General features: G+C 46.9%; 1 protein-coding gene across 4 annotated transcripts in view; it reads right to left on the bottom strand.

Moving 5' to 3' along the window:
- Positions 1-12530: 12530 nt before the first annotated feature.
- zfp91 (ZFP91 zinc finger protein, atypical E3 ubiquitin ligase) overlaps positions 12531-15283 on the bottom strand; it is a 123453-nt gene continuing 120700 nt past the window's right edge. For all 4 annotated transcript variants that reach the window (XM_070890247.1, XM_070890248.1, XM_070890250.1 and 1 more), the window contains one exon: positions 12531-14908. In XM_070890247.1, the coding sequence (XP_070746348.1) occupies positions 14695-14908 (214 nt within the window). In that variant the 3' untranslated portion in view covers positions 12531-14694. The remainder of the gene's footprint in view (positions 14909-15283) is intronic.

The following is a 15283-nucleotide window of genomic DNA, read 5'->3' as shown; positions in this document are numbered from 1 at the left end:
GAGTCCGAGGTAGAGACATTACATTTCATAAAGGAGGGGGAAGACTTTTTGCATAGATTTTGCCAGAGTGCACTCACACACCAGCGGAAAGGACAGGTGCAGGAAGCGAGAGTGTAACTGTTAGTCAGCAGGATAAGAGAAGCCAACGGGAGATAGAGAAGGAGGTCCAGCAGACATGGGTCCTGTCCAATAGATACCTGTGAGGATATGGATACAGACTGTGGGGTGGACAACCTGAATGCTAACCATGGCAACGTGGAGCAGGTGGCTGCCTGAGTGGGGGTTAGCAGTATTGAATGCTTGCAGTTACAGGATATTCGATAATTGCAGTAACAGGGTATTCGATAATTAGGGGCAGAGCTGGTGTCCTCTGAAGTCCTGACTGAGAATCCGGAAGGAAGAAGACAATAAAAGCATCACAGTAACAGATAATCAAATGGACATAGGGAGAGGGAATATAAACAATCAATATCACTGGAAAAAATGTACTAGGCAAACTAATGGGACTAAAGGTGGAAAAAACCCTGACCTGATGGGATAGGTTATGACTCATAGCAGAGGACCAAGGCCACCTCTTGGTTAATTGTAGAGGAAACACTAGTAGCAGAGGAGCACGAGAAACTCCAGCTTAAGTGTAGGGATACTATTCGTACATGAGGTGTATTTTCACCTCGAGTAGAAATATAGTGCACCTCTAGTACGATTGGAGTACAGTCACATCTACTCTAAGTTTATGGTACAAGAGTACCAAACGAGCACTGTCACCTCTAATCTGTAATTGTAAGACACTAATAATACCGGCACTGAAAAGGTAATGTTTTTAATTCGTTCCTGGGAGTTGATTGTCGCTGTCAAGGCCAGCGTTTATTGCCCATCGCTAATTGTCCCTGAGACAACTAATTGGCTTGCTAGGCCATTTCCTAGTCGAGTATCTTTAGCACCTGAGAAGTATGGTTACCTCTAGTGTCAGTGCAAAGGTACCACAAGTATAGGCGGAGCATCCTCCTCCTGAGTCAAACTGTTAAATTTGGAACTAGTAACAGAGTAGCTCTGTCACCTTTAGTGGAAGTGTATCGTACCAGTAGTAACTGTGGAGCATTGTCCCCTCTAATGTTAGGGTAGGAATAGCACTATAAAGAAGGGGATGTTCACCTCCAGTGTAAGTGTTGGTTGCCACCAGTACTGGAGGAGCATGGTCACAACTAGTGCTGCAAGACTGGAGTAATCACCAATGCTGCAGGAGTGGATTCACTGACTGTTCTGCAAGGCTTGGAATAGTTTCACTGAGTCCAGAGCTGGGTCACGACGATTAGTGCCAGGGGAGGTGACTTCGCCAGTCCTACAGGAAGAAGCTCAGCACCAGCTCTGGGAAATTCAACTTTCAATCCTGAAGAATGGTTTCTTTTTAACTGTCCAATAACCATTTCACAATTTATCTCAATTTGAAGAGTCCGGCAAAAACAACTTGCCTGAGTCTATTTGTTAAATCACCATGACTAATGCTAATGATGATATAACCTGATTAACTCGCTGGAGAATGGTGCATTGGCCAGAGACTTTGAACGCCAACAGAATTCATCCAATCTCACAGAAAATGGAGCAACCAACTGTTCTGCCAATAAAAGTGATTTACTACCCGATTCTCGCAGCCGTCAGTGTCCTCTTTGAGCGTTTTTAACCTGTTTGTTGTTAATTGCTGTTAATTGTTTCACTGCACATGCAGCATGTTGGGCAAGATAACGGGTTTCCCTGATGGCTGCTTTGTATCATGAGCATTTATCTGAACCAACTGGTGAAGCGTGTGTCTGCTCTCCCTGCTTTCCCCTAAATGTGATAACGTCACTGATGTTATAATGTTCTTCGAAGGTTCAACACAAGGATTTTAGTGGATTTCCAGACCATCTTGTCACCCCGTGCAGAATGAGCGATGTGGCAGCTCATTAAAATGTGTGGGTCGGTTGCCAGGTAATGGCTCCAATACTAATTCTGTTCTCACACTGCTCCATGTTGATGATCACACCAAATGGAGTAAAATGCTCTCAACAGGCATCTGCTGATATATTTCAATCACACACTGCATCAGTATTTAGCTCCTCTCTCTCGTTCTTACGGCGAACTTGGTGACAATCCTGATTCTCTCCCATGGAAACTGAGCCTTTCCAAGTGTATCTCTGTCTACATGGCAGTCATAGCAACGGCAGATCTACTGGTCATCGAAGTACTGGTGTATTCTATTTTCACTTATCATTTCCCACAATCATTCCTGTCCCCCATTCCTGTGTGGTGGGCAGTTCTCTATTGACTGCTGTGGCCCTCGATTTGTCTGCCTGGTACACCGCCTCCTTCACCTTTGACCGATTTGTAGTGATCTGCTACCAGAAGTTCAAAACAAAATATTGCACCCAGAGAACTGTGGCCGCGGTGATAAAAACATTGTCCATTTTCATCGTTGTAAAGGACATCCCCATTTTGTTTGTCAATGAAGCTGAATGAATATTTAACAAGGTGCAGTGGGGCTGCCGGACAAATGTGGCTTTTTCCTCCTTACCTGTGGCAATACCGTACTCCTGGTCCCACATCATTTGGCTCATCTGGCTTCCTTTTGCTTTAATTGTCTTGTTCAATTATTTGATGATCAGATGGATTATAATGGCCAACAGAGCCCGCAGAGCACTCCAGGGTCACAGCAGTGAGACTCAGAGCGACACGGAGATGGAGAACCGAAGGAAGTCCATCATATTGCTCTTCACGATATCAGTACCTCTCAAAACACGTGTATTTACGCAGTGACCCACGGGATGTTGAGAGAAAAGCTGAAGAATGTGTTGAAATCTCCCTGGACACTGATTCTAAGACTGGTTAAATATTAAAGAAAAAGAACCAGAGCTCCCTTTGGAACATTAGAATGTATTTATAGTTACAGCTTAGACTGGGGATCTCTCTCCGTACAGTTACATTCATTTGATTCAAACATCACCCCTGTGCTCGATGACATACATTGGTATCCGGTTAAGTAATACCTTGTATTAAAATTCTCATCGTGGTGTTAAAATTCCTTCATGGCCTCTCCCCTCCCTATCTCTGTAATCTCCTCTAGCCCTACCACCTTATAAGTTCTCTGCACTACTCCAATTCAGGCCTCTTACACAGCCTCCATTTTATTAGCTCTGCCATTAACGGTGGTGCCTTCAGCTGCCTGGGCCCTATGCTCTGGAATTCTGTCTAAAAAAATCTCAATATCTCCCTCCTCCTTTAAGATGTTCCTTGAAACTCATGCCTTTGACCAAGCATTTGCTCATCTGTCCTAATATCTGCTTATGCAGCTCGCTGTCAAATTTTCTTTTGCAATGCTCCTGTGACGTGCCTTGTGATGTTTTACTAAATTAAAGGCGCTAGATAAATATAAGTTGTTGTTGTTGTTCTACTTGTAACACCTCGCAAGTCAGAGACGATGTTTGGTCCTGTTTGCAGCACTGAATGTCAACATTGACCATGGGTTTCCACTCTCCCTTGGCCGAGTGCGTGTTACCAAGTAAGCACCTTCTGCCTTCAGTGTCAGTGGTGAAATGAACTTTAATATTTGAATAGAATATTTGATCAGTGGGTGTAACATCACAGTGCGAGGAATGTAGTTCAATTCTACCATGTAGTTATGATGTTATGAACATGCAAACAATCATGGATACGTAAACACCATCTTGTCCATCGCGCCTGTCCCACACAATTGTGACACGTTGCTTATCTTATCACCACTCCACACCATCCGTAACCCTGTGATTTCCTGGTAGAGGCCCAAAAAAAACAGATACAAACCCAGGCCAATTTGGGAAAATAAAAATCTGGGAAATTCCTCTCCGACCCATCGAGGTGATCGAAACTGGTACAGATCATCACTCTGGTCTTGAATTCCCTGCAGTACCTCCCTTCTGCAAGAGGGAATCTCAGCCTCAGCCAGAAAGAAATCCAGCTCTAGCTTGATGGAATTCAGAGAATCTGCATCCACCACGCAAAACGGCAGCTTGTTCCAGAGGTCTACTATTGTCTGGGAAATTCCTGTAAATTGACAGAAAAAAAATCCAATAGTTTTACAGAAAGATTCAAGGGGTATAAATGCAAGGGGGTGGAATCCGAAAAGGAGAGTAGCTCAAGATTAAACTCATGTTGCGTTATATTAAATTTTACTTCAGGTGATCCAAACCTCAGCTGCCTGCATCCTAACTCGCACCAAGTCTCATTCACCCATCACCCCAGTCCTCGCTGAATCATAGAATCATAAAAGTTTACAGCACGGAAGGAGGCCATTTCAGCCCATCATTTCCATACTCGCTGACAGAAAGCTATCCAGCCTAATCCCACTGTCCAGCTCTTGGTCCATGGCCTGGTAGGTTACGGCACTTCAAGTACCCATCAAATAATCTTCTAAATGCTCTCTGAACTTCTGCCTCTACCATCCTTTCAGGCAGTGAGTTCCAGATGTCCACCAGCATCTGAGTGAAACAACTCCCCCTCAAATCCCCTCTAAATCACCTACCGATTACTTTAAATCTATGTGCGATGGTTGTTTATCTCCCTACTAAGGGAAAGAGGTCCTTCCTATCCACTCTAATTAGGCCATTCATAATTTTATACACCTCAATAATGTCTCCCCTCAGCACCTCTGTTCCAAAGAAAACAAACCCAGCCTATCTAATCTTTCCTCAGAGCTAATATTCTCCAGTACAGGCTGACCTGCATTGGCTACTTTACAACGCCTCGATTTCAAAACTCTTATCCTTGTTTTCAAATCCCTCCCCAGCCTCGCCCCTCCCTATCCCTGTTATCTCCCCCAGCCCCACAACCTCCCGAGATGTCTGCATTCCTCTAATTCTATCCTCTGACACATCCCTGATTATAATCGCTCAACCATTGGTGGACATGCCTCATGTTGCCTAGGCCCCAAACTCTGGAACTCCCTCCCTAAGCCTCTCTGCCTCTCTACCTCACTCTCCTTCTTTAAGATGCTCCTTAACACTCTTTGGCCAAGGTTTGGGTCTCCTGCACTAATTTCTCCTTATGTGTCTCAATGTCCATTGTTTTGTGTTATAACACTCCTGTGACGCACTTTGGGACATTTCACTATGTTAATGACGCTATATAAATACAAGCAGTTGCTCTTGTGAAGGGAATAGATTAAATTCCTAGCACTGAGTTCCTTTAGTCTAATTACCGCAGAAAATAAACAGTAAACTTAAATATTAGCCATTTATGTTATATTTGAGTGCAAAACTAACAGAAAACTGCTGTGAAAGCAAACTTTATGGAGTGAACGATGAGTGAGCTCCTGAATATAATTGGAGCCAGGTCAATTGAACGTTGCATCATAAGTGTCAGGAGTGGGACAATCCCGTCCCCATGTCATCAGTAACCGCCTAATTCAGACGGTGGCACTGTCAGTGAAAGTGAGGTCGCGGTCTGATTGTCCAACAACACGAAATTCTGCCGTTGGGCACTGTCTGTGTCAGAATGCGTCCACGTCCTCACTGACCTGATGTCAATTGCCCCAATCCTGTCTGCCGGACCCGCAAGTTAGGGGAGTAATACCCAACACCAAGCCCGTCAGCTCCACAGTATCAGTTCTCTCTACAGCTCAAAATGCAAAGTAAAAACATACGAGAATTGGAACAAATGTAATGCAATGCAAATGGAACAATAATAATTCCGTTCCGAGTAACATCCATGTGCATTTTTTCTATTCGTTCCAGGATGTGGGTGTCGCTGACAAGGCCAGCATTTATTGCCCATCCTTACTTGCCCTTGAGGAGGTGGTGGTGAGCCGCTTTGTTGAACTGCAGCAGTCCGTGTGGTGAAGGTACTCCCACAGTGCTGTTAGCGAGGAAGTTGCAGGATTTTGACCCAGCGACGATGAAGGAACAGCGATATATTTCGAAGTCAGGATTGTGTACAACTTGGAGAGGAACAGGGAGGTAGTGATATTCCCATGCACCTGCTGCCCTTGTCCTTCTTGCTGGTAATGCCTGAAGTACGATATGACATACTAGATTTTAATTTTATTTATTTTATATTATATTATTTTATTTTAGTTTCAATCTAAGTTCCTGCTGCCATCTCGCTTTTTGACTCTGTTGAGATTAGATTTACATTGATAAGAACAGGGTGAAAGTTTAGCAAAGGCTGTAGTAAGCAACAGGAGAGACTGGTTGTAGGAAGTGGATCTGGGATCTTGAAGTAACTTTGGGAGATGAGGGCTCAGAGCAAGATGTTCAGACTGCTAGGAAAGAAACAACAATTGTCACGTGAACGTTTCACCCACCTTTTCTACATAATAACCACTGGCTGTCAAGTAAGCGTGAAATGCTTTTTTTTTTCCTTCAAGAGCAATTTGAGTGAATCAGAAGTTCCTAACCGTGGTTTATTGATTGCTAGTTGTTCAAATGAAACACATCACTCGCTATATCCAGTCATTACCTTACTAAAGATAACACCTTCATAAACATAAAAATTTGGATTTCCAAAAGGCATTCGATAAGCTGCCACATAAGAGGTTACTGCACAAGATAAAACCTCACATGGTTGTGTGTAATATATTAGCATGGACAGAGGATTGGCTAACAAATAGAAAACAGAGTCGGGATAAAAGGGTCATTTTCCAGTTGGCAACCAGTTGCCACAGGGATCGGTGCTTGGTCCTCAACTGTTCACAATCTATATTAATGACTTCGATAAAGGGACCAAGTGCAATGTAGCCAAGTTTGATGATGATACAAAGATGGATGGGAAAGCAAATTGTGAGGAGGACACAAAAAATCTGCGAAGAGATATAGACAAGCTAAGTGAGTGGGCAAAAATTGGCAGATGGAGTATATTGTGGGAAAATGTGAGGTTATTCACATTGGCAGAAATAATAGACAAGCAAATTATAATTTAAATGGAGAAAAATTGCAAAGTGCTGCAGTGCAGAGAGATCTGGGGGTCCTTGTGCACGAAACACAAAACGTTAGTATGCAGGTACAGCAAGTAATCAGGAAGGCAAATGGAATGTTGGCCTTTATTGCAAGGGGGATAGAGTATAAAAGCAAAGAAGTCCTGCTACAACTGTACAGGGTGTTGGTGAGACGACTGCTGGAGTACTGCGTACAGTTTTGGTCTCTGTATTTAAGGAAGGATATACTTGCATTGGAGGCTGTTGATTCCGGAGATGAGAGGGTAGAATTATGAGGATAGGTTGAGTAGATTGGGCCGATACACATTGGAGTTCAGAAGAATGAGGTGATCGTATTGAAATTTATAAGATAATGAGAGGGCTCGACAAGGTGCATGCAGAGAGGATATTTCCACTGATAGGGGAAACTAAAACTAGGGGACATATCTTAGAATAAGGGACCGCCCATTTAAAACTGAGATAAGGAGGAACTGCTTCTCTCGGAGGGCTGTAAATCTATGGTATTCTCTGCCCCAGAGACCTATGGAGGCTGGGTCATTGAATATATTTAAAGTGGAGATGGACAAATTTTTGAGCAATCAGGGAGTAAAGGATTATGGGGAGCGGGTATGATCAGATCAGCCATGATCTTATTGAATGGCGGAGCAGGTTCGAGGGGCCACATATCCGACTCCTGCTCTTAGTTATTATGTTCTTATGAAATAATACTGGAATAGATAAGTAACAATCCCAGAATATCAGCAATTATCTATAAATTTTGCTTTCAGTAGTTTCACCGCAATCCTTTCTTCTCTCCCCGTATAGAGCTGAATTCTTATATTCTGCTGCATTTCCACGACCAAGATGCTCAGTCAAGACGCAGGCTCCCAGTTACTTACGTGTCCAGTTTGAACCTCTTAGGGATGGATGGACTACATACAACTACATCAATTCAGCAGTGGCTCAGTGCCTTACTTTAATAGCTCAGTGTATAGCACCCTCGACTTGCAGTCAGAAGTTTGTGGGGCCAAGTCCGCAAAAATCTAGGCTGACACTCCAGTGCAGTACTATAGGGAGTGCTGCACTGTCAGGGCTGCCGTCTTCTGAGGTGAGAGGCTAAACTCAGACCCTGTCTGCTCTCTCAGAAGAGCAGCGGAGTTATCGTCGGTGTCATCGTCGGTGTCCTGGCCAATAATTATCCCTCAATCAACGTAACAAAAACCAGATTATCTGGTCTGTATCACATTGCTATTTGTGGGAGCTTGCTGTGCGCAAACTGGCTGCCACATTTCCTACTCTATGACACTGACTACACCTCAACATTACGTTATTGGCTGGAAAGCATTTTGAGACATCCCTACGTCGTGAAAGACGCTATATAAATGCAAGCATTTCGGTTATTTTATCAATTCTTGTTTGACAAATTTGCTGGAATTCTTTGAGGATGTAACGAACAGGGTGGAGAAAGGGGAAACAGTGGATGTGATGTATTTGGATTTTCAGAAGGCATTTGACAAGGTGCCATATAAAAGGTTACTGCACAAGATAAAAGTTCACAGGGTTTGGGGTAATATATTGGCATAGATAGAGGATTGGCTAACTAACAGAAAACAGAGCGTCGGAATAAATGGTTCATTTATCGAGTTGGCAATCAGTAACTAGTGGGGTGCTGCAGGGATCAGTGCTGGGACCCCAACTATTTACAATCTATATTAATGACTTGGAAGAAGGGATCGAGTATAATGTAGCCAAGTTTGCTCACGATACAAAGATGGGAGCAAAAGCAATATGTGAGGACACAAAAAACTTGCAAAAGAACATAGACAGGCTAGGTGAGTGGGCAAAAATTTAGCAGATGGAGTATAATGTTGGAAAGTGTGAGGTTGTGTACTTTGGCAGAAAAAAAAATTGATGAGCAAGTTATTATTTAAATGCAGTAAAATTGCAAAGTGCTGCAGAACAGCGGGACCTGGGGGTCCTGGTGCATGAAACACAAAAGGTTAGTATGCAGGTACAGCAAGTGATCAGGAAGGCCAATGGAATCTTGGCCTTTATTGCAAAGGGGAAGAGTACAGAAGCAGGGAAATCTTGCTACAGTTATACAGAGTATTGATGAGGCCACACCTGGAATACTGCGTGCAGTTTTGCTTTCTATATTTAAGAAAGGATATACTTGCTTTGGAGGCAGTTCATAGAAGGTTCACGAGGTTGATTCCGGAGATGAGGGGGTTGACTTATGAGGAAAGGTTGAGTAGGTTGGGCCTCTACTCATTGGAAATCAGAAGAATGAGAGGTGACCTTATCAAAATGTGTAAGATTTTGAGGGGGCTTGACAAGGTGGATGCAGAGAGAATGTTTCCACTGATGGGGGAAACTAGAACTAGAGGGCATGGTCTAAGAATAAGGTGCCTCCCATTCAAAACTGAGGAGTAGGAGGTATTTCTTCTCTTAGAGGGTTGTAAATCTGTGGAATGCGCTGCCTCAGAGAGCTGTGGAAGCTGGGTCATTTAATCTATTTAAGACAGAGATTCACATTTTTTTAACCGATAAGGGAATAAGGAGTTATGGGGAGTGGGCAGGGAAGTGGAGTTGATTCCATGATCGGATCAGCCATAATCTTATTGAATGGCGGAGCAGGCTCGAGGAGCCGTATGTCCTATTCCTATTTCTTATGTTATGTTCTTATAACTAAAACCGCCTATTTCCAGCTCTGTAACATCGCCCATCTCTACCCCGGCCACAGCTCATCTGCTGTTGAAATTCCCATCCATGCCTTTGTTACCTCCAGACTTGACTATTCCAACGCACTCCGAGTTGGCCTCCCACATTCTACCCTACATAAACTAGGCATAATCCAAAACTCGTCTGCCCATGCCCTAACTCGCACCAAGTCCGGCTCACCCATCACTGCTGTGCTTGCTGACCTACATTGGCTCCCGGTTAAGCAATACCTGGATTTCAAAATTCTTATCCTTATTTTCAAATCCCTCCATGGCCTCGCCCCTCCCTATCTCTGTAATCTCCTCCAGTCCCACAACCCCTGCCCAGAGATGTCTGCGCTCCTCTAATTCTGTCCTCTTAAGTATTGCTGATAATAATCACAACCTTTGGTGGCTGTACCATCTGTTGCCCTAAGCTCTGGAACTCCCTGCCTAAACCTCTTCGCCTCACTTTCCACCTTCAAGACGCTCCTTAAAACCTACTACTTTGACCAAGCTTTTGGTCACCTGCACTAATTTCCCCTCATGCAGCTCAGCGTCAAATGTTTTATCTCACAACACTCTTGTGAAGCGCCTTGGGACGTTTCACTACATTAAAGGCGCTATATCAATACAAGTTGTTGTTGTTGTTGCTGCTGCACACACAGGTACACGAACAAGGAAGCATTGGATAGGGAATTGGTTAGGGGGTAGGAGACATGTTCTCAAATCGGTAGGATATAACTAGTGGTGTTCCCCCAGGGATCGAAAAGGCAAGGACGTTATGGTAAACCTTTTCTAAATCACTGTTTAGGCCCCAGCTTGACGCCACACTTCAGGAAGCACGTGAAAGCCTGAGAGAGGGTGTCGAGAAGATTTACTGGAACGGTACCAGGAATGAGGGACTTCAAGTCATGTGCAGAAGCTGGGATTTATCTCCTTGGAACAGAGAAGGTTAAGAAGAGATTTAAATGAAGCATTCAAAGTTATGAGAGGTTTTGATAGAGTAAATAAGGAGAAACTGTTTCAACTGGTAACCAAAGGACACATTGTTAAGATAATTGACAAAAGAACGACGGGGGGGGTAAGGTTTGTTTTTTTACGCAGTGCGTTGTTAGGATGTGGGGAATGCACTGCCTGAAAGGTGACAGGACGCGTGCAACGGTGTTGGGGCGCGCGCAAAGGTCACCTGTAAAGGTCACGGGCCAATTTCTGGACCTGGTCACATTATTTACATTTAGATTCAATTCATCGCTCCAACGGAGATTCCATACCCTATTTAATATCTCGCTCACCTGCACATCGAAGTTTTGAGACACTTGGGGAGCACGATATTTATCAAAGCGAGAGCCATCTTGATGGGGGCTGGTACTGGGTGTGGGTCAAGGGTCATGGAGGCAAAGGCTACAGACGAGCACAGCTTAGGAGCAGTATGAATGAAGTGAGATCAGAACCACATTGGGGGGGGAAAGGGTGGCGGCGAAGAGATGGAAGGGAAGGAGACCTGGAAGCATGAGCTCAGCTGGCTATTCTTCTACAACGGCATCGTATGGAACCCAGGGTTGGCCGTGACTCTGTCCCCATCCGATCTTCAATAAACCTATGAAGTGTTTCTGCTGAGGTGTTTCAATTCATTATTAACATAATTAGGACTGCAGCCTGTGTCTATATACGGAAACAAACATTCCTAACAGGACCAGAGGAAAACACATTGGCGTGAGGAGGAGGGGGAAGAAAGAGAATAGAAGGGTACGGGGAGGGGGGGAGGGGAAAGAGAGATATGGGAGGGGCCGATGGAGGACACAGCAGGGCATAGAGTGCGGCACACAGTACAAGCCAACACGGGGGGAGCACAGGTTGAGAGATGGCAGAGGCAGGGAACTCAGACACAGAGTACAGGCAGACACATGGGGAATAGGGACATCGCAGAGAGTTAAAGGGGACGCAGGGAACACAGGCATTGCAGACAGTACAAGCAGACACAAGGCAAAGACACAAGCAGCGAGTACAGGCAGACACAGTGAATACAGGCACTGCAGAGTACAGATAAACACAGGGAACACAGACACATGCAGAATACAGATAGACACACAACACATACATTGCAGAGTGTACAGGCAAACGCATAGGAAATACAGACACGGGGAAGCAGACACGGAGCGTACAGACAGATACATGGAGAATATCGGTCGACAGACACAGGCACATGAAGAGCATATGCGCAGACACAAACGCAGAGTTAGGGCGGACACATGGAACACAGACACACGCAAAGAATCCAGGCAGACACACGGGGAACAGAGAGTGTACAGGCAGACACACAGGGAAGACACATGGAGAGAATAGGCAGACACAGGTAGTACAGGCAGACACACGGGGAATACAGACATTGCAGAGTGCAGACAGACAGGGGGCAAAGACGCACGCAGGACACACAGCCGAACACTGTAAACACAGACACTGCAGGTAGTACAGGCAGACACGGGGAGCACAGACACATGGAAGAGAGAGACACACACAGGGTACAGGCAGATACACCGGGAACTGAGGCACTGCAGAATACAGGCAGACACGGGACAAAGACGCACGCAGAGCACAGGCAGACACTGACTACAGACACTGCAGGGAGTACAGGCAGACCCGGGGAATACAGACACGGCAGAGCACACAGGCAGACACTAACTACAGATACTGCAGGGAGTATAGGCAGACCCAGGGAACACAGAAACACGGAACAGAGAGAAACACAGAGTACAGGCAAATGCACCGGGAACGGAAACATTGCAGAGAGTACAGACAGACACAGGGAATAGACTCAGAGTACAGGCAGACAGACTGGGAACAGACAGAGTACAGGCATACACACAAATGAGGCACACAGACGCAGGGCAACCTGTAAAAAGACAACACAATGGAAGAAAATAGTGTGTTTATTGCTCTGTTTTAATAGTTAATTATACAGGTTTTCTTTCTACTAAACAGTGCTCACAGTGGACTCTAATGGTTTCTTCTATGCAATGCAGTAACTTGAAACTGTAACAAAACCCCCGTGTGATTTCAAGCTCAGTATAAATCCGACTACAGCAATCCACTCCTTCCGACAGGGTCTGACTACAGACCCACGTTAACTACAGGTATTTACAGCATCAGAAACAGAGAGAGCCCCGATCCATCTCAGCACGACTCTCGGCAACGGATACACACAAGCACGCGCCTTCACGTTCACCCTTGTGTGCACTCACGCACCCACAGGCTCACCATTGTGTACACAATGCGACACGCGCGCAGACACACCTTTGCAGGCTCCGTGCCCCTGGGCACCAGCTCTCTCACCCACTAGTATACAGGCTCACTCCCATGCGCACATTCACACCCACTCGTGCACAGGCTCGCACCCATGCGCACATTCACACCCACTCGTGCACATGCTAACACAAGGCACACTCGAGCAAGCGCTCGCACTCTCCCGTCTCGGGGTACCGTCAGTGCTTTCTGCCACCGATGGCCCCCCAGGAGGGCGGAGTGTGACGTCCAATGGTTGTCTGCCTTAGTCCCCTCACACAGCGAGCTCCCGACTCAGTCCGGCCTCTGGGGGCAGTCGGATCCCAGGCATTACCCCACAGGTGCTACAGGCACAATGGCTTGGATGGAATCCATCTGCTCAATAGCTCCCTTTCCCTCTACAGGAGCTGCCCCAACACCAGCCTCTTATCCTCCTTTCACAGGAGGGCAAGGAAAGGACAGGAACGCCCAGAATCCCAGCTCCTGAATCCTGTGGGATCCCAGCATCTGCTGCCCCTGGGATCCCAGCTCCTCCTCCCACAAATACCCTGGCTGATTTATTCTCTAACCCAGTGGATAGTGATCAGGAGCAGGAAACAAGGCTGATTTCCCCTCTCTCTAACCCAGGGGTCACCGGACAGGAACCCTGGCTGATTTCCCCTCTCTCTAACCCAGGGGTCACTGGACAGTGATGAGGAGCAGGAACCCTGGCTGATTTCCCCTCTCTCTAACCCAGGGGTCACTGGACAGGAACCCTGGCTGATTTCCCCTCTCTCTAACCCAGGGGTCACCGGACAGGAACCCTGGCTGATTTCCCCTCTCTCTAACCCAGGGGTCACTGGATAGTGATGAGGAGCAGGAACCCTGGCTGATTTCCCCTCTCTCTAACCCAGGGGTCACTGGACAGGAACCCTGGCTGATTTCCCCTCTCTCTAACCCAGGGGTCACCAGACAGGAACCCTGGCTGATTTCCCCTCTTTCTAACCCAGGGGTCACCAGACAGGAACCCTGGCTGATTTTCCTCTCTCTAACCCAGGGGTCACTGGAAAGAGATCAGGAGCAGGAGCCCTGGCTGATTTCCCCTCTCTCTAACCCAGGGGTCACCGGACAGGAACCAAGGCTGATTTCCCCTCTCTCTAACCCACGGATCACTGGACAGTGATCAGGAGCAGGAACCCTGGCTGATTTCCCCTACCTCTTTAACACTGCCTTATTGCCCCAGGACATACCCCTCCACTGAATCCCGCTCTCCCAGTTCAGATCGGAGCAGGCTGCCTTTCTCCATACGAATTGAAACACACACACACTCACACACAAACCCCCACATGCTTTATCGCCACTCTGCCGACGCCTCATACAGTCGATCAGCTGCCTTCCGTATGCAGTGACAAACTGCACCAGCCACCCCCACCTACCTTTGTAGTGCCCTGCCCAGGGGAATGACAGGCCGATTCACAGTTTGTGGTGGGGGGGGGGGGGTCTCCCGTGTGACTCCAGGCCTAGGCTGGGGGCCCCTCCCTCCAGGCCATGGGGTGGGGGAAAGGCGGGAAGGGGGTTCCGAGCGATGGCTAGCCGGAGGGGGAGGATGTCCGCGTTCGATTGAAGGTCTTCCGATCCATTTCCGTCTGCTAGTTGAGTTGAAATGAGGAGAGTCTGTCTCTCTCTCTCGCTCTCTCTCTGTCCACCGCCCCCCCACTCCCCCCACCCACCCCTCCTCCTCGCTCAGACGCTGAGGGGGGAGGGTGGGGAGGCTTCGAATGGCACGAGTCTGTTGCAGGATGCGGCGGAAAGGGACTAGACCTGCACGATCTCGGCACTCTCCGCCAGGGCCTCGGCAATGACTAGCTCTGGGTGGCTCTTGCTCTTGTGGGCCACCACGCTGTCCTTCTTCTCAAACTTCTTCCCGCACACGTTACAGGAGAATTGGTAGTTGGCGTCCGCGTCGTGCTTCTTCATGTGCCAGTTCAGCGAGGCCTTCTGTCGGCAGGTGAAGCCGCAGATCTCACACCTGGAGCGAGAGGGAGAGAGGGGGTCAGGTACACGCCTGTAGAAAGAGAGGGGGAGTCAGGTACACGCCTGTATATAGAGAGGGGGAGTCAGGTACACGCCTGCATATAGAGAGGGGGAGTCAGGTACACGCCTGCATATAGAGAGGGAATCAGGTACACGCCTGTATATAGAGAGGGGGAGTCAGGTACACGCCTGTATATAGAGAGAGGGGGTCAGGTACACACCTGTATATAGAGAGAGAGAGAGTCAGGTACACACGCATGTAGAAAGAGAGGGGGAGTCAGGTACACGCCTGGATATAGATAGAGAGAGAATCAGGTACATGCCTGTATAGAGAGAGGGGGAGTCAGGTACACGCCTGTATAGAGAGAGA

The sequence above is a fragment of the Pristiophorus japonicus genome, chromosome 9, assembly GCF_044704955.1.
Source record: "Pristiophorus japonicus isolate sPriJap1 chromosome 9, sPriJap1.hap1, whole genome shotgun sequence".
Classification (NCBI taxonomy): domain Eukaryota; kingdom Metazoa; phylum Chordata; class Chondrichthyes; family Pristiophoridae; genus Pristiophorus; species Pristiophorus japonicus.
Note: the sequence above shows the minus strand (reverse complement) of the source record. Positions and strands in the feature narration are given on the sequence as shown.